Raw genomic sequence first — 24,354 nt, 5'->3', positions numbered from 1 at the left:
CACTTAGTGTATTATTTTGTGTTGCTCTGTGTTAGTCAAATTGAGCTATATGGGCTGTTTCTTTTTCTTCAGATTAATCAATTATTAAAATAATGATGTGCTGTCCTTATCACCGTATTGATAATGTATATCTCAGCTTTCATACATGATATTTCTTGTGAACCTATAGTGTGGATGTAAAAAGTTCAGTGTAACTTGAACTAGCCATGCCCTGCTAGTTCAGAGGAAATGTGTGACGCAATAACAGAAACCCCCAACAGCCCATTCTCTAAATTTATCAATGAAGAAAAAAATGTTTCTATGAAAATGGTTGGGTTTGTCTTTGGACTATAAAGCATGAGATGAATTACAAGAGGTAAATAAATAAATAAATAAATAAGAAGACGTTTAATTAAAATCATCCAGATTAAATAGAAACATCTAGCTGTTTTGGGTTATCTGTTTTATTCCGAACACCCATGCCATTGCGTCATATATTATCATTCATGAACATATTTAAAAGTCCACCATGTGTCATTCTGGTAAAACTTATACCAAACTCACATTTTGCTCCACTGTTTACATTACGGCCAGTGGCTCCTGCTGGTCTCCTGCTGACAGAGCGCCGTGCCCTGATTGGTCCGCCGGGTTGTCAATCAATCGTTGTTTACATCAAACGAGGTGGAAATTCCCGGGTTACAGCATAGACCAGTAGACCACTTCCGCAATAGATGTCTGGGCTAGGGAGACGAGAGGCCACTGCGAACTGAAAGGTATCCAGACAAAAGACACCTCTTTGTTCTTTTGTTTGTCGCTTAACTACGCTTTCCAACTGACTTACTGCGTCAATAAAAGTATTTATACTGGGTAAAAAATACGAGCTAGCGACTTCCTGTCCGCACTGTCATCTAGTGTTAGCTAGCCGACAGCTAACGAGGATGTTGCTAGCAATTTGCATGACAACAGCGAAAACTAATATTAGCCTTCTTCAGCCAATCAAGGTAGCTATCATTTGCTGGATTGTGCTGGATTTCACTCTCGACTATTGAGTAGAGGTTTGTTTGCAGGATTCACCGAACATTTACAGTTATTTTTTGTGCTTTTGTCTTTTTCCCCCCTTGGATATGAGCGATGTAGTAGTCAACCATCACAAACGTTAGCACACTCTTGCCATATGTTTCACCATGGTGATAATGTTGCTGCTTTTTTCTTCTAAAAACTGTCGGATAATCAGTATTTTCTTTGCTCTGCTTCGCTGATAGTTATCACTGTTTCTGCTGTAAATTGTAAAGTGAGAAAAAGGGGTTTCTAGCTTGTTAAGCTAGCTCAAAGTACAGACAATACCGTATCTGAGTGGGTGGTATCTATTTAAAATGCGATCAAGAAGTAACAGAAACACAGATTTGTTTTATTTCTTGGTGTTTTGTAATATTGCGACATTATACAAGTTGTGGTTCAAAGATATTTGTAGAGTAGGATAATGAGAACCAAGAAGTAAGTCAGTTATTTTTCCTCATACTCGTTTTTGCCATTGCTTCTTGTTCAACTATTTACTTCCTCTGCTTCAACAGTTATGTGTCGACATTAGATGTTTGCTGCTCTCATGCTATACCTACCATACATTCCAATTGCCAATGAGCAGTACACTTTTTACCCTGGGATGCAGATGTGTCCGTTTGTCAATGTTAAAGTTGCTTCTCCAACTGCAACGGGTGACATATTCGGTCCAGCACTTTTTGTTTGCTGAAGGCTTGGCTCACACATCGTGTTTTAAATAGGTGCTTTATCTTTTACTGAGTCGTATCTGGTACTTAAGACATTTTGAATTTAGCTGAAAATAACAGTTTGTCTCTTCTTTTTTACAGTTCAGAGAAGCATGTTTAGGAAGTGAGCAACGGCGATGGAAGGGAAAGGCCCGTACCGCATCTATGATCCAGGTGGGGGTGAGGTCAAGGCCAGGGACGAGGCCGGAGGGGGAAGCAGCTATAGACAGCTACTGGAGGAGAACAGCATACTGAGGGCACGGATGAAGGGACTTAAGAGCTTAGGTAAGTTCCCAAAGATGCCATGATCACCTCAAATATGAGGACCGACAGCTAATCCCAGCTGCTTTTTCGAATTACACATCTGTCTGAATATCTGAGGATATTTTTACACACACACACACACACGTGTTATTTATATTATATTTATATTGTGTGTGTTTGTGTGTGTGTGTGTGTGTGTGTGTGTATATGTATGTATGTATGTATAGATAGATAGATAGATAGACAGAAAGAATACATGAATGCCAAAGGGAGACTGTTGTGCTGGAATGTAGTAAAGCTGGACGATCTTCATTGGTAGTTTGTTGAAAAGATTGTATGCAATGTGACTGGCTTGATTGCTCCTTTTTGTGACTCATCAAGGGAGTGATACTCGAACATATTTTGTCACCGAACTTCTATCGTATCACATTGGATGACTGTTCATGCTGATAGATCTAGTCTTAGCAGTATTTGAAAATAAGTTAGATCACGGACACTGCTGCTGGACAGAGACAAGATCTCTCTGAAACTTGCAGGTGATTTGCTGGAAGAGTCTCAATCGGAGGCATCAAAGCTTCGTCAGCGAGTGGAGGAACTCGTGAGGGACAACGAGGCCCTCAAGTCCTCCAGCTTTGCCGCCAGTCTGTGTATGGGAGGGCCCATTCATGCCGAGACGCAAAGTAGGCTTCACATACTTGATGGTAATTCATTTAACTTATTAACTGTATGTATGTATTCACATTTTTGAATAATTATTCTGAAAAGTGTTTTAATCAGAGGGCACACTGTTCTACTTAACTGAAACTTAATCTAACTTTGGTTTTGGTATTGCTTTAGGTAAACACTGTTTACACCCTACTGCCGAGCAGAAGGAGGAGCTAACAAGCTGTTTAGGGAAGACCCTTCAGCCTGAGAAGCCCAGTGTAAGTCATTTGTACTGGGAGTGAGATGTTTTGGTGCAGACAGACTTTGGACAACAACTTTAGGATGATTGTAAGATTGTAAATGACATTAGATGCAGATATTTTAAGGAAAATGTCTTGGACATCTGGCAGCTTTCAACTGAAGGATGTTTATTTTATTTTGAAAAGTTTATTGATGCATTACAGTGACTGCATGTACTTTTTTTACAGGAGGCCTCAGAGTTTGAGGTCGTAAATGTTGATGGGAAGACTTCAGACGCCTTGACTGTACGTACCAGACCTTTTGTGACACAAATTATGATAAATTATTAACTGCCACAGAAGCTGGAAAAGAAAAAAAACTTGAATTTGATCAAACTATTTTATATGCTTAGAATATCACAATGCTCCTGGTACTCACTCCCAAAAGTAATTATTTTGTGTAATATATTTGGGCCAAACTTTCCTCTTTTATAGACATTGCCTCAATATTAGGAACGTATCTTTGGTGTGGTGACTCATCAACAAACTTAATACTGGTAGCTCCAGCCTGAGTCAGCCAGGGGAAAGTCCAGGATTATTACTGAATAGAATTACACTGCTGATTCATTCACACACTACATCCTCAAGGATGTGTTAATAGGACACTATGCTAGAATATTTCTGGCATAGTGTCCTATTGTGGCCTTTTCAGATATATTTGCTGCTGCTATTCATAAAAATAGTAGCACTATGACTTACATTTAGTTGATCTTTCATTCTTGTGTTTGTTGAAATACATTGCACACTGAGTCAGCCTGAGCGGGAGAACTGACTTACTATTTACCTGTCTTGATGTCTCCAGGCAGGGTCAGCGGCAGCAGTAATCCCTGTCCTGCCTCAGGAGAACATTGAGCTAACCAGCCAGCTGAAAAGACTAGAGAGCTCCTTCAGCATATTCGCAGAGGAGTCCAACCCGAACCAGCTGTTGGCTCACCTTGGTCGCATGGCTGTGGAGTTTCACCATCTTTCCTCGAAGGTCCAAAAAAATGAACAGAGGACTTCCCTCCTACAGGTATGCAACAGGACGACTGCCTGATTCAATGCTACACATTGACTTTAGTCAAATGCCTGATTCATAAATCTGATTATGTGAGGATTTAAAGGCAGTTTTTTTAATCTATTATTATCAATGGTAAAATGTAACTCATGTCTGCATTTTGTAAAAGAAGTGTGTTGTGTTTTTTTTCTTCTTTTTTTTTTAGGAAAGGAGTCTTTTGATTGTAGATTTGTAGAGTGTTGAAGGAGGATAACGATCATTGTTTTTAATGTACTGTCATACATACGTTTCTACATATGTTCATTTTTGTTTCTAAACTTCAAAATGTTTTGTCAGTTTGTGGACTGAACATTTTAAATATAGCACTGTGTCCCTGGAGAGTAACTTTGTGTTATATAGTTGGACACTTGTATTAAAGTATTCAAAGTACCTTTAGCAACTTAGCATTGTTTTTAAGGTAGCTACTTTTGGCTCTGTGTAGCCAATCAGATGTTAAAAACAAATGTTGATGTCATTATACAGAAGGATGCTTGCTATTGTCCTTTTTGGTTTTATAGACTCTCTGTGAGCAGCTCAGACAGGAGAACAATGAGCTTCGTAAGAAAATGGAAGAGGATCATCACATCAGGAATCATGACTTGGAACAGCTGAAGTAATGTTTTTCTTACTCTTTTACATTTCACTGGTCTTTGTGTTGCTTTCGCTGGAGCAGAAGCTTCATTGTTAGTATGGTCAAAGAGAACACATGAGATCTGCAGTATTTTCCCGACGAATAATTCAAACACTTTCACATCTCATTCCTTTGTCCCACAGTAAAAAAAAAAGAAAGATCAGTTTAGTTTCTCATGACTTTTACATGTAGGGGAGTATGCTTCCCGATATTGTTTGACAGATGAAACCCTGCACAGTTTTTTTACTTGGTCCTATTTTTGACCCATACTTTCACTTTTGATGGGGGATTATTTCACTGCTCTCTATTGGCGTCATTGCGCTCGGAGGGTATCGTAGGTTCTTCCCAAAGATCATCCTGAAGCTTTGTGACAAACTCTGGGAAGGGACCTTGCTCACAGATTTTCATTTTCATTTTCTTGCTGATTCAGGCAGGAGAATCTAAAACTCAAGGAGCTGGTCACGGGAGCAGCAACAGCGGCAGCGGCGGCGGCAGCAGCAGCAGCGACGTCAACAACAACGACGACATCTGACATCGAAGCTTCAGAGGCCAAAGAGGAGCCTGTGAAGGAGGAATCGGCTGCTGTGAGAGCCAAGATGGAGGCCTCCACACCGCAGAAGGTAACTTAAATTAAATGATGTAGAATTTTTTTTTTTTACTCTTATTAATACATCTGTCATGTCACCATGTCATGTCTGCACTTTTAGACAAACTCTTACGATGTGGGGTTCGAATTAAGGAGGAATGTTGTGGATTAAGCAATGTTTTGTGTGCACCCAGAGTGGAAAAGCTGTAGAGAAAACCCTGAGTAAAACTTGTGATGTCGAGGTGTATGAGAAGAAGATCAAGCTTTTGGAGAAGCAGAGAAAGGATGTGAGTCTTTTTTGCTCTTACTGCTCATCCTCTTTTGCCATAGGGGAAAGTCTCTGTGTAATATGTTTCCTATATGTTCAGTGTCATTTGTTTCATTTTCTGGCACTGCTTACAGGTACTGGAGGTGAACAAGCAGTGGGACGTTCAGTGGAACTCCATGAAGTCACAGTTTGAACAGAAGGTACAGTAATGACTTTACAGCTGTTGTGATTGGTGTGGGAAGACATCGCTGTGGGCTCGCCTGATTAAAGAGCTGAGAAAGGAGAATTAATACCGAATTCTTTCTGAATTCAATTCATCAGATGACAAACAATTTAATTTCTCATTTCAAATATCACTTTAGAAAGTAAAACGCATTTGTAATTTTTTTTATTTTGTATTTTAATAAAAACTGTACTCGGCACATTTTGCATCACGCCAGTGGAATAACAGATCATAACAATCTTTCCATGACCATTAACGTTGACATGATTTTGAAATGACAAATGACAGGGATTTTGTAATTCGGAAATATCTTAAAGGAACAGGAGACTTTGACGTTTGTGTGCATCAGTTGGCCGTGAAGCAGCTGTGTGTGTTTTCTATACGCTTGTCCAGTGGAAAGGTGCAATCTTGCAATAGCTTGTGATCTGAGCATACTTACCACGCGGCCTGTCACACCTCAGTCAAAATTCCCCTCACCTCTCTGGTACCCGCTGACTTCCTCTCGTGGTGCAGTTAGAGGGCAGCAGAGACACACATGTACACACTCATACTCACACACCTACAAGTGTGCTCGCCCACAATCATGAACAAACCTACCTTCACACTTTGTTCAGACTGCAACACCATGAGCCTTGGGTTTAGACCACAGAACCCAAGATACATCCATTTGCGTCACTAGGCTTGTTCATATTTGATACAAAAACAGAACTGCATGTGTTTGCAAATGTGTCCTTGTTGCTATGGTTTAGTTCATAATTTCATGTCCTACATTTCTACGGACATATCCTAACACATGCAATAAGGGACGTTTCTCTTTACCAAAGAGATGTAATCACGTTATTATTTTTTGGGGGTTTGAGACATTGTATTTCATAGCTTTAGTTTGTGGACTCGATGAATGCTGTCCTCGACTACATGGTGTATGTTGTCCCTCAGATCACAGACCTCAGACAACGACTGGCTGAGTCCCAGAAAACTGTGCTCGAGCTGGAGGCTGAGAGAGAGCAGAGGCAGCGTGACTACGACAAGAAGCTGCTGCTGGCTAAGTCCAAGATTGAAAATGTACAGGTGAGAACACAAGGACACAAAGCCCAGGTAAAAATAAATAGTTTTAACATTTCAATACCAGGGGATACATTACACCAGGTGTTGTGGGTGTGTGTATTTCAGGGGGAGAAGGAGTGCCTCAACTCTGAAACCACCGAGCTGAAGCAGAAGGTTCGCTACCTGCAGGATCAGCTGCTGCCCCTCAGCAAACAGAGGGAGTACCAGGAGAAGGAGATCCAACGCCTCAACAGGGTGAGTGTACTTGGTCTCTCCACTCGTTCTGCAATTCTTCCACAGAGACTTTTCTTTCTGTGTAATACTTGTTTTGTCTTCCTTCAGGCTTTAGAGGAGGCCTTAAACCTGCACACCCCTTCATCCTCACAACAACCACCTGGTCAGGCTAACTTTGCCGATGCAGCCAATAACCTGAAGAAACAGGAACTGCTCACACAAATTGCTGTACTAAAGGAACAGGTTAGACATGCAACAAAACATACATTAGGATTTACTTTTTACACTTTTGACGCACTGGTATCGGATAAATGCGATAAGCAAGTTCAATTTTTGATATCAGGAGGGCAAACATTTTCATCTCTTACATTCACACAGTTCTGTTGCAATTACACATTCCTCAGCTGCTTTTAATTGTTGTTTTGTACTTTAGGTGAAAATCTTTGAAGAAGACTTCAGAAAAGAAAGGAGTGACCGGGAGCGAATGAATGAGGAAAAGGAGGACTTGAGGCGGCAGGTTGAGAGACTTCAGGGTCAGATTACTAATTTGACTAATCAGGTAAAATGTGCTTTCTCTCCTGTTTATGTGACATGACGAGGAATGCTGTTATCTTTTGATTCTTGCATTTAATCACAATTATAACTGCACTGCTCTCATGTAGGATTTTGTTTTTCATTTAATTTTTTTCCTTTTGTGGTTCAGCTTCATCAGGCTCAGAACGAGTGTCAGAGAGAACGTACGGAGAGATGTAAACTGGAGAGACTGCAGATGCAGCATCACAAACAGGTACTGGCTGCAGCTCAGGTCTGAGCCTGGTCGAGTTGCAGACAAGATGACATTTTAAAATGAAATGGTGCCGTCAGCCTGGAGAGGTGATATGTTTTTTTTGGCCATGCTCTCAAGTGCATTTACTTAGGGCCGAGGCCTTCACTGAAAGTGGCTCTACAAGCCTTTGGGACACGTCATACAGTAGGATATGACTTGTGGTAGACCTAGCTGACTATTGCCCCCTTGTGACTGAATGCTGTCACATAGAATTTGACTCTAATATATTCGTACTGGCCAGATTAATCCTCCAGGGCAAGAGCCTCACTCCAGCTCGGTTGTTAGTCAGTGCATTCGGGATCAGCAGGTGGAGCATTCACACTCCTCAGTGGGGGTCAGCTGCAGTAGGGTGGAAGGTCAGCGGTGGCCCGTGCCACGACAGGGCCACTGCGCTCGCTGAGAGTAGCAGCCGGGCACTGATTGGGGATCACGTGTGTACTTGTGATCCCTCGTAGGGGCAGCAGCAGAAAAGGCGTACCTCAGACCCCACGTCAGGCTCAGTGAACGGCCCGCTGAGCCCTCCCTACTGTGGTCCCTTTGTGCAGGTGGGACCGCAGGGCCCCGAGGGCTGGCCCATACACTTCCCTCCCCGGATGCCCAATGCAGCAGGCGCCGCAGCCGCAGCCGCCGCAGCACCGCCCCCTGTACGAGACTTCCAGCCTGTCACCCCGGTAAGGGTCCTCTAAGGCCCCTCTGTCTCTGTCTCTGGAGTGACTCTGGTTCACTGAGAAAACAAGGCCCTTTTCTCTCTCACCTCTACTCCCCCCCCCTCCCCGCTATATTTTGGGTGAAACAAGCAGTTGTAATTAGGTCTTGACTGTAGCTCACCCTAGCCACGCTTGCATTCAATAACCATTGTTGGGTTACGGCAAAGACTTGAGGACTGCTGGTTGTAATAAATGGGTCTGTGTAGTGATTTCAGCTAACCGCGTGCTTTCTCTTTAATCAGGGTTTTCCTTGGCAGTCATCATTCCCGCAGCCGAGAGGGGCCAGAGCAGTAGGAGAAAGCTCAAGACCACCACCAGAAAATGCAGGTAAGGTACAGCCAGCCAAGTACACACATGTTGCTAAAAGAATACAGCTGGTGTTCCTCTGTATATTTCCTTATTGTCAACAAAATGTCATGAAATTACCGAAAATCACCATTGCAGTTGATGCAGTAGTTCGTCTCCCAATTATTTCTGTGGTTAACCAGATAATACTCGCTAGTGGGATCAATACATTTTTGTGTTGGTCATTACATGATTTGTTGACCAAAGAAATACAGACCAGTGCCATCTTTTACCTCTCATGCAAATCATCGACTCATTAGATGACACCACAAATGTGTGACTGTGAAAATAACATTCTTGTTTCTCATATGCGTGTGTAGATCAGTCCGCGGCAGCAACAGCAGCAACAGCAGCAGCAGCCGCAGCAGCAGCTGCAGCAGCCGCAGCAGCCGGATTTGGAAAAAGGGAGCGACAGAACATTGACCCTGGAAAGCACTAAAGCATCATCGTACCCACCAAATGGAGTCTGGGTAGTAGCATGAAATCAGTTTGTTTTTGAGTTGACAAGGTGTGATTTGATCTATAATTTTCCTACTGAAGTGTAGATATCCTATTGTAATGTTGTTTATACTTGCGTTTTATAAGGCTATTTGTGAAACACTTCGCTATTCTGAATATATACATTAAATATTATTTTGTTTTTTTTTGTTTTTTTTTATCAGGAACTGAAGTCATTTATTAAATAGGTTGGAATAATTAACATGTCCTTTTTTTTTCCAGAAAATATACCTTTGTGCTTGTATCTCTGCAAATCTGTAACAGCCTGACACTTGGTTTGTTACTTGTAGGGTTACAAGATGCCATTCCCCAATATTAATAAGGCAACATATACTCATTCCAACAATGAATGATTATATATGTACACTGAATCATAGAATTTACAATGTGAATGTTGATTGATTTATGAAGATTTCTTCAGTACCATCAATGTTATAGAAATGTCCCATACGTGTAACTGTTCAAAAGTGGTTGTTGAAATACAAAAATTTTGGGAAATGAATTTTCATGGTATCATACCAAAAACATGATTGTGATTATTGATAATTTATTTATAACCTGCTGTTTTGATAGTTGCATTGACTAAGTGTAAATCATTGTCTTTAGTAATGCTGTTCTTTCTATGTTGTTAGTGTAATCCCAATATATTGTAGCTATTGACATTGTATGTTTGTATCAGACACAATACACAATGCACAGTACATACACAACCTTTTTTTCCCATGATGATGGACCTAATCTCATTAAACACAACACTTCTACTTGACCACAATTGATTTGACCACTCATTCCGATTCTCATACTCATCTTACTGCATCCTGTACTATTGCCCACAGTTCAGCCCCGACATACAGTATCTACATGTTACAACACCAAAACCTTTAGTCAGCAGCGATGGCGACGTCATTCCTTTTTGACTTACGGAGTTGTAATCAGTGCAGCTAGTACTGAAACATTAAAATGTTGCTCAAACAACAGAACGAGGAAGAGTTTCATCAGTAGGGGCCCCAGATCCAATTGTTCAGCAACACTGCTTGGAGGAGGAGAAAAACCTGCCAGGATGTCTGGCTTTGCTCTCTGTCCACTTCAACAGTCTGCTGACTGTCCTGTGAACTGTTGTAACAAAGAGCCCTGATAACAGACACAGCCTACACACCTCAACAGAATGTGTGATACCATTTTAAATGTGAAGATCCAACCTCAAATCAAGCCACTGTTTTCACTGAACACCTACTAAATTGACATAGAAGGGCTTTACAATGTGTGCAAATGAATTGGAAGAAGCTCCATCTTATCAAACAAGTTAAGTTACAGGGAACAATATCCTGATGGGTGAGAGCTCAAAAATTTGCCGAATTGCACTTTGAAAGGTATGCTGTAATTACTGGCAGTTGTATTTTCTTGGTTTGTAGGCTTTTCTTTTTTGCTGTAGGCAAAAGCACATGTGAGACTTTTTGTATTTGACTGGCTTAATAAATCTATTCTAAATGTCTTTTAGCATCTTACTTTGCTTATTCATGTCCATTTTTATTGCACGATAGAAATGGCGGGGGCCACAAATTTACTAAATCATGTCCCCTTTTCCATGACACCCTCATATTGGTTGTTTCATTTAAAAGAAAAAAGAAAAGGGTCCTCACATTTGTGTGTTTTCCATGATTTATTACAAGTAATTAACATTTAGAATGCAATGTTAACAAGTCCTGGGATGAGAAGATGACATGACACTGAGGGAATGCAGGTCAGCTCGAATGCACTGAAGAGCTGTCCTGAACCCCAGACTCCGAAGAGGCCCCACAGAGTTCCTGTTTTAAAGCCTCCTCTTCATTCAACATGCCATCTCCATGTTTAAGAACCTGTTAACATTAGTCTAACTGTTTTACATTGCTCTACCTATCCCGTGCATCTCATTACAGATACTTTCTTAGAGAATACAGAAGGATGAATCGGATCTAGCTTAATCTCTGCTGGTGCAGGTAATTTTGAATGTCCGTCAGGACTGTGGAGACTCTGACACTTGGGTGCCACCTCATCACTGGCTTCCCGTCCGGACCCACCAGGAACTTTTCAAAGTTCCACTTGATGTCGCTCAGTTTCATGGGCGTCCAGAACATTCTGGCAGGGTCACCGAGGAGGTCTCCGACTGGAGGGCAGGAGTTCTGCATGGCAGAAAGCACAGTGTCATAATGAGAGGGCAAAGTCTGAGCAACTTCCACCTGACAGCTGCATGTTCACAAGAAGAAAATAATTATTTTTGTCACGATACAAAGTGCAAGACGTGAAGAACAAGTTGTGCATTCACAAGAATGTACTTCACGGGTCTCAAACTAGCGGCCCTCTGCCCACTTGTAATTTATTTTCTTCATATGAATTCAAAGTACCCCTTAATACAACATTGAAATAAAAAATAAAAAAAATCTATTAACATTTATTATTTAGCTTGACTCAAAATGACCGCACATGACCGGGCGGTTTTTGATAAGAAGCAAGCAGGTTACGTGGGGCGACTGTTTGCAGAACCGTCTCAGCAAATGTAATTTATTGACTTGCAGAGCAACAGTGCAACATTTCAATAGGTTATTTAAAAAAAATATATATATATTTGCACAGTTAAAAGTTCATATACAAATGTATAGAAACTGCTAGTTGCCTTTTTTGTTAAGTATGACGAAAATATGTTATTAATGCAAAGTAAATAAATAAGTAAACTTTCAAAAATATTGTGCTTTCTGTGTGGCCATCCTATCAGATCACAATACCAGCGATGGCCCCGAGCCAAATGTAGTTTGAGACCCCTGATGTACTTGCTATGAGTAACTAAAATAACTGATATACTGTTATCAGTTGGGTTGTTTTTAATAACAAACCAAGTCATTGATTGACTCATTAAGTCAATCAATGAGATTGAATACATAAACTCCTCACACTTCATCCATAAGAAACCTTGATAATGTTTTCCAGTGGATCATAAATTAAGATCAAAGAGCTATCCATTGCTGTATATAGATAAAGAGTAATGTAAGGAGTTTGTGCACAGCTGGAGTACAGCAGTGGTGATACACGTTGGGATACAGACTATAAACAGGCGATCTTTACAGTATGTATAAATACGTACAGTATGAATGTAAGCTTTCAAATCTAATTCACAGACCACAACGTACCTTAAGGAAAGTGAAAACCTCTTGCTCGTCTTTTCCATTCACATCACCTTTCTCAAACATCATGAAGTTCGGAACATATCCATTGCCTGGTCTGACATACCTGGAATCAAAAAGAGGACAGCTTATCAGTCGACGCCCCCCAGAGCACTTTGTGACCTGGCAGCTGCCCTAGATTCACAACCAGCCGAAGACAAAAACACAAGCCGATTGCAATGGCTTGGCTCCTGGTACAAGACGCCTGGTGGAACCTAAGACATACATTCTATGCATGTTGGAAAGGCCTCGCCAGAAACAGATCTTATTGCCAGAGGATGTTTTCCACCATTAATGAAGCTTTGCTGATTGACAGAGGATTTAAGAATATTGCAAATTCCTCTCTACATCAGCTTTGAAGGCTCTTATGTTACAGAACATTACAATGTATAGTCTTGTGAGAAGCTTGCGACTCCAAATTAGAGGATTCTCATGTTTCCACGTCTACGAGGTAAAGAAGGTTAATACTGCACTGAAATCAAACCTCCTTGTTTAATCGGTTCGGTTTATAGTGTATTCAGGCTGACCCGATATTTCACGAGAATAACATTGCTCACTTTATGCCTGGCAGAATTTCATGTCTTTGCCCTGGTTCCTGTTTCCCAAATTGGTTGCAGGGATAGCCCAGAATGGTTAGGCCGTGTGGTTTCATCTGATTGTGTAGTGCATTCAGTTCTGTGAAAGGAAAAGCAAAATGCCTTCAGATAGAGAAGCTTTTGCGCTCTTTATTTTATTTTTTTTAATAAATACTGCAACACCAAATAATGCTGCCTGTTGAGCCGTTTCTTACCCAGATACTGGGAGGCGAACCCTCAGTAAGTGGCCACATTGACGAAGAGGACACTCTTGCCCTTGAAGTCACTGAGGTTCACAGTGTGACTTCCTACGAGAGTCTTCGAGTGGTACTTGTAAATAGTGTCATTTGTGGATTTACACCACTGTGGATTAGAAAGACAGGTTAAAGCAGGTTATGTTTATTGTAACTGGCCAAAGGCCACACACAATCAGCATTTCTTTGACATAGTATTTTTGCTTATAATAGATGATTTCGGTTGGCTATAATAACAAACGACTAATGCAAGACATAATATGACCTTTATTTCCTTTTTACCCATTTTCTAGCTGGTGGTAGACCACATCCTGGATTGGACCTTTCATTTTCAACAAATGTTTGATTATAGGTGGTGTGTTTTGTAACATGTCAGTCAACCACTATTAGTTTAATGAGTCATGGTACTTGTAGCAAACAGTTTCCATCACCTTAACAAAATAAGGAATACAGGAACAGCTGTAGCACTCCCACCTTTCTCACACCTCATACATTGTGTCAACAGAGCAACAGGACATTGGTCTCATGGTAACAGAGGCATTTGGTTTATTGGTTTAATAAACTCTCATAGATCATAGTTTATTCTTACCCACTAGGGAATAATGCCTTTATATTTAGTGTTTTTACATTATCGTGCACCGCCCGTTTTTACAAAAGTCCACTTGTCACAACAAATATGCAGGGACCATCTACTCACCTTTTAGGTTACGTCATACATCTACAGATCAGTTCTCCCACTATACAGATTATTTAAGATTAACACAGCACAGGTGTGAACATATACGTGATGTATTCTGGTATTAGGCTATCGGTGTCACATCTGTATATCTATCTGGATGCACATTATGGATATTGATGTGTGTGCGTGTGCGTGTGTGTGTGTGTGTGTGTGTGTGTGTGTGTGTGTGTGTGTGTGTGTGTGTATCAAGCCTATTGGTGTCACATCTGCATATCTATCTGGATGCACATTATGGATATTGATCTGTGTGTGTGTGTGTGTGGCCTACCTGTGTGTGTGGGGTTTCGGCGGCGCAGGGTCGCAGCAGACCGAGCAGCAGCAGTGATACGAAGGACCGCATCATGTCGTCCTTCCCCGACGACTCGCTGTGTGTGTCTATCCGCTTCTCCCGCAGTAGTATTTGACTCCTCTGGCTGGGGGCGGAGGGCCGCACCGCTGGCCGAGATGACGCCCTCTGTTGACGTAATGACACATAACACATGGCGGTCGGCCTTTGAATGAATAAAGGCCTAATATGAGATAAGATAATCAGTTATTAGTGGGCAAATTGATAGGATTACAGCAGCAGAGGGTAAAGGGTACAGAAGGTAAAGCATACATTAGACATAGTGAAAAAACAAACAAGATTAAAACAAGTATTATAAATAAGAAATTATGCAATAAAAAAAACAGTAATAATCCACAGTAACTGACATATGTATATCCCAGCAGATAATATATAGCCTATTGCTTATCAAAGGTTCGACCTTTAGACAGACTGTAATAAGCTTTATTCTGCTTTCACAGCATTCACGTAGTAAGGAGCTATCTCTAACTCACTTTCCACAATCAAAACAATCTGCACAAAATAAAGCAAACACAGTTGACTAAGTGTGTGTGTTTGTGTGTGTGTGTGTAAGAATGTGCGCGCACCTGGGCATGCATGGTGCCTCATCTACTCTGAACATTCATAAACAGCATTCATTGAGACGAGAGAGAAAAATATATCGCCTGAGATGTAAATGAATATGGGAGACTATTGGAGTGGAACTTTGTTAAATCTTAAATGAATACCAGATTATAAGTGTCACGTCCCTGACAAGGGGAGAAATACTGTCGGCCTAGTTTTTATTCATGGGTTATCTCTCCTCTCTGAGATCAGCTGTTGCCAGGGAGAGCTGGTATTTGGCCTTATGCCCCGTGAGTGGCTGACAGGCCTAATTCCAGTCCTGCTTGAGCACCTCAGAGACCATATTTTACACAGTGTTCAGTCGAGATCTGTATGTCCCACAATGTCACATACTTTCTTTTTGCAGCTGGACAACACAAGTATTAAACCATATTCAGCTTGTGTCTTTTTGAGGTCTTTTCTTTTATTCAATCCTACATTTTATGATCCTGGAGCTGCTACTGGACACAATCACAGCGGCGATGGTGAAGTATTAAAGAAATAAAGGTACATTGTACAACACAGAAGCATAAGACCTATCCAAATTTAATTAAATGTAAAGGATGTAGCAGGTTTTTTTATGCAAAACTAGTCTGATATGAGATGTATTGTGAGACCTTGGGCCACAAGGCACAAACACATAAAAGATTGAATCACTTGCACCACTTTAAATAATGTTTTGCTTCTTCTAGGTGTCTTAAGTTACATATTTGAAGCAGTTTGAAAGGAAATAAGAGCGGGTTTGAATCAAAACCGAATCACACTGATACTCTTATCCAGAAATACTCAACACAATACGAGATGACCCCTTGACCTCTCGGTCTCCGGATGATCTATACCAGTAAGTTTGTTATTCGGTAGTTCATCCATCTCTGAGGGTGTGAGGCAGACAGTTTCAATACTGACCACACGTGGTCGACATTGAGCACGAGCTTGTTTCCTCTCGTGCCAGACAACTAGCGGCGACGTCCACACGAGCAGGAGGAGCAGCACTAGTCAGTGAGCCCATCGACTCGGCTGAGCTGCCCGGAGATGGCGTCCCTTCTGCAGCCGGACAGAGTTGTCTATCTGGTTCGAGGGGAGAAAAGGATCAGAGCCCCTTTGTCACAGCTTTATTTCTGTCGCTACTGCAGTGAGCTGCGGTCTCTGGAATGCGTGTCTCACGAGGTACGTTGACGTTTTCACCTCACTATCCTCAAGCTAGCTGTTAGCTTCATTTAGTCAGCAGCTACTTTGTTGTTAGCCGGTTTGCTAGTAGCTTTGACAGGTGGGTGGGACAAGTCCAACCACATACGCGCATTGTATGGCTGAGCCGCTTGTCAATCAAGTGTTTTCCCAACGATCTCCTTCTCTCATTGGCTATTAGCGGCGGTTCAACTTCCGCTGGAGTTGGCGTTATTTCGAGCACAGCATAAATGGGCAAATAAGCTAGCGAGCTAGCTCCTGGTATTCTTTGAGTTAAACGTTTAAGTATTTGCCCAGCTCATACATAAAGAATATGTTCAACAAGTAAACACTATTCGTTACATTATTAGTTTACCCGAGCTCACGATCTCACTGTCGAAACCCATCTTTGTTAACGTTGGCTCTCAGTTATAGACACCACACCCAGAGCGCTTTAGTTTTTTCACATATTGCGATTTCAGATGTTCCCTTGTTAAACACGTGATTGCGTATCGTTACAGCTCATGAAGTAAAACCGACATCTTTTCTCCTGGGGAAAAAACATTAATTTTAAGATGTGCATGCGCAGTTTGACTGACTCTCTTGAACCCCTTTTTTTTGGTATTTAGGTGGACTCTCACTATTGTCCAAGCTGTCTGGAGAACATGCCATCTGCAGAAGCTAAGCTTAAAAAGAACAGGTGAGACTGACGTCCCTCAAGAGATATACACACACACACACACACACACACACACACACACACACACACACACACACACACTATTTGTACCTGTTTGGTTTCCATATGTCATTTATTCCCGATTACCTGTGCTCTACTGTGCTGCAGGTGTGCCAATTGTTTTGACTGCCCATGCTGCATGCACACATTGTCTACTCGAGCCACCAACATCCCAGCTCCTCTGCCTGATGATCCGACCAAGACGGCCATGAAGAAGGCCTACTACCTGGCCTGTGGCTTCTGTCGTTGGACCTCCAGGGATGTGGGGATGGCTGACAAATCAGTTGGTGGGTGCAGATATAAACAATGTAGACACGTCAATTTGATCATGTTTTTAAGTATTTATACAAATTAAAAACAAGTAAGAAGCAATAACATTTGCTCATTAATTCAACATATATGTACAAATCTGTTATCTGTTGTATTTGTTTGTTATGGCTCATTTTTTTCCTTCATTTTGTTAACTGCAGCCAGCGGTGGATGGCAGGAGCCGGAGAACCCTCATACTCAGAGGGTAAGTTCCCCCCTGTGGTTATTTGTTCTCACAAGTTGCTCACATGCTTCCTGACCATGAAGGAATTCTGTTTGAATAGATGTGTTTGTGAATAAGTTATGACAACACATTACTGGCCAGAGGCAGAATGTTGCTTAGTTGCCGAGTCCAGAAATGCGCCACAAACAAATCATCAATGCCCCTTTTTCATTTGATTCATAATGTAAATGGTTCGCTAGAAAATAAAATAAACTATCGTGTGCAGTTTTTTTGTTTTTTTTCAACCACTGTATTTTACAGCTTCCTTTTTCATTTTAATTTGGTCAAATTCCTCAAACTGTATATAATGTTGGGAGAATGAGTGTCTTGATTTGTAATTAAACCAACACAGGAAGCATGAACAGTCTCTAAATACAATGTTTTGTTTCCCTACAGATCAACAAGCTGATCGAGTACTACCAACAGCTGGCCCACAGGGAGAAGCAGGATAGAGATAGGAAGAAGCTGGCCAGGAGACGACAGTGCATGCCTCTGGCCTTCTCGGTACTTTACTTCCTATGAGCCCAATTCAACCTTTCAAAAAATGAAATTCCTTCTTCTGTTTCCTTTCAAATATCGAAAAGCTGTCATTTTTTCTGTAATCTGTGACAATATTTGCGCGTATTTGTTGGAGCAGAATTTAGATGAACGATAAAGATCCATTTTATACGGTTTTAACTAAATCTCCCTAACATTACCAATGCCACATTCAAAATATGTGCCCTGAGGATATTATATGATTAGCAAACATTTACCAAAAGCGGGAAAGAATAGTATGCTGCTCTCAGGGTTTATTTGAAGTGCAAGATTTACACCATGTCTATACTCAGGCGGATAAGTATGAAAATGCTATTTATTTGTGGAAACAATTTTTGGGTTCCTTTCAAAAAGTTCTACATTTAAATTTCAAAACAACAGAAATAAAGCCTGCTTAGGCAAAACGGAGCAGAAGATGTACATTTTGAAGTGATTTGCTGTGGTATGGACATGGTTTACATCCTTCTTGGGCTTGTTGGCACTTGGTTTTACACCTTCTGCGTTCTGCTTTTACAATGTTAACATCCAGCCTTCCATGTTGTGTATTGGAAACATTTTGAGACACTTAAGCTGCTATGTCCTGCAGTTGTTTTCCATCACTGATGCATCTGTTGCTGTTGCATGTCACCAAATGCCACTAATGTTTGCTGAATTGCTTTTGTTTCACCTGGTTCTTTATTCTCTCCTTTTTCTTTGCTTATGCACTCTGATATTTTGGTTTTTGCGCCCCAGCAACACACTATTCATGTGGTGGTGAGTTGTATTTTTCACAACTTGGATAGTCTCATCTTTACAGTAGCACCGTCTTCATTTCTCCTCCTGTGTAACTGATAACCTCACAGATCACATGGACGTCTCCATGGGTAATCGAGACTGAGATCCAGACAATGGGAGCCTTTGTGTTTGTAAGGGGTAGAGAAGAAATGGAAGACTTTCAGTCTGTAACCTGATCAAAATATTTTCATACAAATTAAGTCTGTTCAAGTTGATTCTCTCCCATTGTCTGTTGGCAGAAAGGCTCCTGTTATTGACAAATGGAATTGTTTTTAACTTCTGTATTGTTAAATTAAATATAAAATAGCATTTATTTCATAAACTCAGCCTCTGGATCAATATCTTCTGTTAAAAGTAGTCTTGAAGAAAATTATTGTAGATTATATAATTCCATAAATTGTCTTTCGTTCTTCTTTTCACTCTGCAAAATGTCTGATCTTGTTTTTTTCCCCTACTAAATTCACTCAGGAAAAATATGGCCTTGGAACCAGACTGCAGAGGCAGAGGTCTGGAGCTCCCATATCAAGTCTGTCTGGCCTTTCGTGAGTGGTCTTTCTATCATATACAGGGAATAGTTTTTTTTGTTCATATTAAAACTACATGCGTATTACAGGGGGCTTGGATGAATTGACTTCTTATCATCCAGCAGAGATTGTTTCATTAATTTCAGTGTGCCATGAAAATTAATTTATCGAGCCTTGAAACTTGGCTTGAGGTAAATGTGAATCCATCACCGTGAACAGCTCGTCACCCTTATTATTTCTCAAAGTTCCATCATCACCTTGTAGTAATGCAGTTGTGAGCGATGACCATTTTCATATTAAACCACCAGGGTTGCATTCAAGGACCCTGGTTTATGTCTGAAAATGAATTGGCTGACAAAAGGAACTGCATTGACCAAATATTCTGTCGGACCTCAGAGAAACGTGTAAAACAGGCTAAGAAACCATGAAAATATTAATGCAGATTTGGTCTCTTGTCTTAAAAAGTTGCCGTTCAGTAGCCCGGTCTAAAATCTCAACTTTGACCTTGACAAATAAAAGTAATGGTGCTGCTGGACCTTAAGTAGTGTGTCAAGTCTTAACAAGTTTCAGAAACCAGTTGTTACAAGAAAGTAAAACAAAGTCTAAAGCCTTACTTTACACTGAGAAAATGTTCAGTGTCAATGTAACTTATACATAGGTTATTCCTAGTCAATGTACTAAAACATTAAAACATCTCACTATGCTTTACTGCTTTTAGTTTAAATTCATTGGCTTCGTTAAAAGAGATGCAGCAGATTATTGACAGCAGTATTTGTGTAACTTCACCAGCTTAAAAGAGGGTGAGGACCAGAAGGACATCACCATCGAGCCGGCCCAGGCCCTTGATGAAATGGAACCTCTGCCTGAAGATTGTTATACCAGACCCATCAGCCTACCGGAGGGTGAGAGTTTGTTTGGAGCTCACGAGACGCCACTAATCATTTTTTGTCTTTCTAAGTTGAAAATACGCATTCTGTGTCCTTCCAGTGACCACGCTGCGCCAGCGGCTTCTGCAGCCTGACTTCCAGCCCGCTGGGGCGTCCCAGCTCCACCCCAGACACAAACACCTCCTGATGAAGCGCTCACTGCGCTGCAGGGTCAGTACCACTCCACGCTGGGCTTATTCTGCCGTATCGATTTCTAAGAGGCTGATTACATTAACATAATCATTTTCTTTGTTTTGTTTTCTCCTCCAGAAATGTGAGCACAACTTGAGCAAGCCAGAGTTCAACCCTACTTCAATCAAGTTTAAAATACAGCTGGTGGCTGTGTGAGTATTGGTCATCGTCTGTGTGTTCATGATGATTTAACAAATACAAGTACAAACTCGTGTCCAGGAAATTGTTCATGCAAAAGTTGCTTAATCCTGAACTCATTTAAAGACAAATAATCCCAAAATATACACAATCTAAAAGGGTGTCCTGGGAAATGAATCAATGGACTCATTACTGTACAAAAAGCATGTTGTTCATCAGGAGTTCATGTGGTTGAATGCTGTGTTGAGCGTATTTAGTGGGGTTTGAGTGTAACTGTGCACTGATTGTTCCTCTCACAGGAGTTACATCCCCGAAGTGAGAATTATGTCCATTCCAAATCTCCGGAACATGAAGGTCAGTGTGTGCACTGGGTCGGACATGCCGAGTGTATTATCTTCTACATGTTTTACTTATTCTGTTGTGTCTGTAACATGCGGGCCCCTGCAATGAAACACAGCTAACTCGCCACTAACTAACCTCTAGTCTCTTTTTTTTTTTATTGTCTTACAAAGACATTTGCTCTGCTGTGTAGCTATACAACTGTTTTCAGACGACACTGCCTCTCTTGTACTTGTCGACAAAGTTCTAATACAGGAGCTGGTTAAAAAGAAAAAGGCTGAAAAATACTTGATATCCCTCATAACCTGCTTGCTAAAAGCATCCCTATTCAGGACAAACCTTAGTTCTAATATGTTTATAGAGTTAAATTGTCTACTTTATTTTTAAGACCATACCATTATAAGTGAAGTCTATCAGCTCTGAAAGGTAAGTTGGGTTAAACTTGAGTCCTTTTCTCCATCCTCTATTTAGGAGAGCCAAGTGCTGCTGACTCTGACCAACCCAGTGGAGAACATCACCCACGTCACACTGACTGCTTGTGAGGACGAAGATCCTGACGACATCAACAGCACAGCCAAGGTATTTAAGGACTTTCTCCTTTTATTTCTCGAAAGAGACTGTCGTCACTAAAGTATCGTACAGTGGAATTTGGGCGTTGAATACTCATTACAGTCCAACCACTGCCAAACATTGAAACTACGCTTCAAACGGTAATAGTGTAAATTCTCCCTGCATCAAAAGAATATGTCAAATCTCATGACAATCCTGGAGAGAAAAATCAGCCAACTCTGCAGCCCAGATATATTTCAGACTGAGCTGAAAGTCAAAAATAGTGTTCATCAGCTTGTTTAAGAGTAATTCTGCCCCACAAAGAGGCCAAACATCAATGAACGGAGCTTTAACTGCTGATTTGAGCATCGTGGCTCAAATACAGAGTATGTGAAATCTGCGTAGTCGCATATTGTGGCAGTTGTTGCCACCTGCCTACTCTTACATTTTGCATATGATATCAAGCAGTATTTCTACGCGCAGGGCGGTCTGTTCGTTCACAGCGCCTGTTCTAAATGTGGTCGGTCGCTTTAATCATCATCTTATATGCAGAGCAGTTGGGCCCCATTTTTACCTCCATCTGTCAGCTGTCACGAGCACAGCTAAGAGTGCCGTGTTCTTGTGGCAAATGGTCTGCTGCTCTGCCAGCGGCCGCTGCGAGGCCCCCGGTGACTACAGGCGTCTTGCCCTTTTTAGCGATGATGTCATGGGCCAGACTGGGTAAGGAAGAGCTCCTGGCCAATACCCACCGTCTTCATGACCCATTTCATTTCACATTGTGGCCAAACGAAGTGTGTGCTTTCCCGTCATCCTGCTTGATCTAATATTCCAACACCTGGAGGGCAGCGTGGACCGCAGCGAGCCATGCTCGGTTGATTTCATAGTCCAGCTCGTTCCATATGTTATTGCGTATGTTATGTGTTGTATTGTAGTCTGTGTGTGTGTTTGCTGATGACTCCTAAGGGCATAATATACTCATTTTACAGGTAAATGTGTTCCACACATCGCAAAAGTATGACTGACTGTTTTTTTCTGAGCGCAGCATGCGTGGGACAATATTTTGGTCTCGGAAGTGTTTTTGTTTGTTAGGCCGAAAAGTATTGACCAATCACGTTTGATCAGATGATTGCAGAGGAACAGTCCTCCCGTTATCTCTCAAGTGAAACTCCAGTCTGTTGTGACGCGGCGTAGATATCCGCTGGCTACACCGAAACCCCGGGGGCTTATCATAATGGGTTCAGAGATTGGTGTAAACATAAATTAGTTTTATTCAATTTGGATTTTGGAACACCTTCACAAGGAGCAGCAACGCCGTGAAGAGCTCCAAGTGGAGCTTTTAAAAATGTAGAAAAGTGGTCATCCATAGAGCCCCAAGCTGTCGTCAGAGAGACTCAGAAGAAACAAACCAGACCAAAATGATGAAGTGAATATTTTGGTTTTTATTATGGCAGTAACTTAAACGCTTATTTCATGTTTGTTCAAATTGATCTGCTCGTTTTAGCGCCAGTCTCTTTAATAGAAAAGACTTTACGAAAATGTTAAAGTTATTTCTGTGTGTGATGGCATATGAGGGTATTTGTCTTGGAATAATAAATGGTCTGTGTGGAGGTGAGGTACCACAAAAAAAAAACTGTAATTGCCCTTTTAAAATTTAGAATTTCTCTTCTTACCTCCTTTGAAAACAAATCCAGAATCTATGAATATGCAAATGTTGTTCACTTTAAAAGTCACAAAATGGCACTCGTACATACAGCACACGTCCTAAAGCATAGAAAAAATATTCCTCCTCCAACAAATACATCTTCAAACAGCCCTGTGGTGACAAACTGCACGTTCATCATTCTGCACCGTGAAGGTCAAACTTCAAAGTGAAGCAACAATAAACAATACACTTTTTTTGAGTTGAGGGGGATCTTTTTCCCCAAAACACACACAGTGACGTGTGTGTTGGTAAACGGAGAAACTTTCTGATATTTAAAAGCTAAGTTGACTCTGAAAGTCACTGAATGTTGCACTGTAACTTTTGTTGTTGTTTTTTTAGATTATGGTTCCCAGCAAAGAACTAGTCTTGGCAGGAAAGGATGCTGCTGCTGAGTACGATGAACTGGCTGAACCGCAGGACTTTCAGGATGACCCAGAGTAAGTAAACACACACACACAGACACACACACACACGCACACACACGCACACAGAATTGATGATGAGAGGTAACTCTTGGCCTGATCCCTCTGTTCTTTCCACAGTGTTGTTGCCTTCAGGAAATCCAACAAGATTGGTTTCTTCATCAAAGTGATCCCCCAGAAAGAAGAGGATGCGGATGTCACCGTTTCATTTAAGATCCGACACGACTTCCGCAACCTCGCAGCTCCCGCCAGGCAGAACGAGGACGGGGGCGACGCCCCCGCTGAGGCCATTTGGCTCACGCACCACGTGGAGCTGAGGCTGGGACCCCTCGCTCCCTGAACACGTCATACTCTGTTTGCCACCAAACTGTCCCACCGTTGAGTTCTCTGAACTATTGTTTTAATTTAAACGTGATTTCTGATTCTGCTTATTGTAATGTTAGAACTATTTGTGACAGCTAGTCCAGAGTTTGCGCTTAAGTTGCAGCACCAGATGCATCGTGGAGAATACGGTGATGGCATAATAGCCCACTCTATAAAACTACATGAAACCATGACTGACTGCATCAGGGTTACATTTTTTTTTTAGTTTTTCTTTCTCAAAATATGGCTATTCACTGTATTTCACTGATTGGCATTCTCCTCAGCAGAAACACTACACCACCTGACATTAAAAAGCACTTTTAATGTGAAATGAAACCTCATGTAAACACACTGCCATTGAAACGTTTGGAGTCTCCTCTTGTGTTGATGTGCTTCCTCTTTCCATCAATAATAA

At 41.3% G+C, this 24,354-nt stretch overlaps 3 protein-coding genes across 8 annotated transcripts; 2 read left to right on the top strand and 1 right to left on the bottom strand.

Moving 5' to 3' along the window:
* Positions 1–636: 636 nt before the first annotated feature.
* On the top strand, positions 637–10,840 carry tnip1 (TNFAIP3 interacting protein 1). 4 transcript variants are annotated; one of them, XM_068588126.1, is made up of 18 exons: positions 637–752; positions 1,845–2,027; positions 2,543–2,686; positions 2,844–2,929; positions 3,140–3,196; positions 3,753–3,962; positions 4,505–4,599; positions 5,048–5,237; positions 5,398–5,490; positions 5,606–5,671; positions 6,631–6,762; positions 6,865–6,993; positions 7,081–7,215; positions 7,406–7,531; positions 7,676–7,759; positions 8,254–8,469; positions 8,748–8,832; positions 9,171–10,840. In XM_068588126.1, the coding sequence occupies exons 2-18, from the start codon at positions 1,880–1,882 to the stop codon at positions 9,287–9,289; spliced, it is 2,115 nt and encodes a 704-aa protein (XP_068444227.1). In that variant the 5' UTR covers positions 637–752; positions 1,845–1,879; the 3' UTR covers positions 9,290–10,840. The 4 variants fall into 4 exon arrangements, with proteins under 4 accessions (XP_068444227.1, XP_068444235.1, XP_068444219.1 ...); XM_068588134.1 differs by having other exon boundaries at positions 2,543–2,707; positions 8,344–8,469; XM_068588118.1 differs by having other exon boundaries at positions 2,543–2,707.
* Positions 10,841–10,989: 149 nt separating this feature from the next.
* gpx3 (glutathione peroxidase 3) lies at positions 10,990–16,156 on the bottom strand. 2 transcript variants are annotated; one of them, XM_068584561.1, is made up of 6 exons: positions 15,945–16,156; positions 14,379–14,564; positions 13,333–13,480; positions 13,100–13,217; positions 12,510–12,609; positions 10,990–11,507 (listed from the first exon to the last, which is right to left on the bottom strand). In XM_068584561.1, the coding sequence occupies exons 2-6, from the start codon at positions 14,451–14,453 to the stop codon at positions 11,301–11,303; spliced, it is 648 nt and encodes a 215-aa protein (XP_068440662.1). In that variant the 5' UTR covers positions 14,454–14,564; positions 15,945–16,156; the 3' UTR covers positions 10,990–11,300. The 2 variants fall into 2 exon arrangements, with proteins under 2 accessions (XP_068440662.1, XP_068440653.1); XM_068584552.1 differs by lacking the exon at positions 15,945–16,156 and having other exon boundaries at positions 14,379–14,601.
* dctn4 (dynactin 4) lies at positions 15,886–24,133 on the top strand. 2 transcript variants are annotated; one of them, XM_068584571.1, is made up of 14 exons: positions 15,886–16,205; positions 16,832–16,902; positions 17,050–17,228; positions 17,412–17,455; positions 17,870–17,977; positions 18,743–18,763; positions 19,253–19,326; positions 20,098–20,210; positions 20,296–20,405; positions 20,505–20,578; positions 20,864–20,918; positions 21,375–21,482; positions 23,494–23,591; positions 23,697–24,133. In XM_068584571.1, the coding sequence occupies exons 1-14, from the start codon at positions 16,071–16,073 to the stop codon at positions 23,914–23,916; spliced, it is 1,410 nt and encodes a 469-aa protein (XP_068440672.1). In that variant the 5' UTR covers positions 15,886–16,070; the 3' UTR covers positions 23,917–24,133. The 2 variants fall into 2 exon arrangements, with proteins under 2 accessions (XP_068440672.1, XP_068440682.1); XM_068584581.1 differs by lacking the exon at positions 18,743–18,763.
* The last annotated feature ends 221 nt before the right edge of the window (positions 24,134–24,354 follow it).

Source organism: Clinocottus analis, unplaced genomic scaffold (genome assembly GCF_023055335.1).
Source record: "Clinocottus analis isolate CAN_PGR_092001 unplaced genomic scaffold, fCliAna1.0.p SCAF_10, whole genome shotgun sequence".
NCBI lineage: Eukaryota > Metazoa > Chordata > Actinopteri > Perciformes > Cottidae > Clinocottus > Clinocottus analis.
Note: the sequence above shows the minus strand (reverse complement) of the source record. Positions and strands in the feature narration are given on the sequence as shown.

Coding starts and splice junctions, on each gene's coding strand:
- tnip1 (XM_068588118.1), top strand. CDS start 1,880: ATGGAAGGGAAAGGCCCGTACCGCATCTATGATCCAGGTGGGGGTGAG. Junction 2,930..3,139: donor TTCAGCCTGAGAAGCCCAGT/GTAAGTCATTTG, acceptor CTTTTTTTACAG/GAGGCCTCAGAGTTTGAGGT. Junction 7,216..7,405: donor TTGCTGTACTAAAGGAACAG/GTTAGACATGCA, acceptor TTTGTACTTTAG/GTGAAAATCTTTGAAGAAGA.
- dctn4 (XM_068584571.1), top strand. CDS start 16,071: ATGGCGTCCCTTCTGCAGCCGGACAGAGTTGTCTATCTGGTTCGAGGG. Junction 19,327..20,097: donor TCAAGTCTGTCTGGCCTTTC/GTGAGTGGTCTT, acceptor TAACTTCACCAG/CTTAAAAGAGGGTGAGGACC. Junction 20,211..20,295: donor ACCCATCAGCCTACCGGAGG/GTGAGAGTTTGT, acceptor GTGTCCTTCCAG/TGACCACGCTGCGCCAGCGG.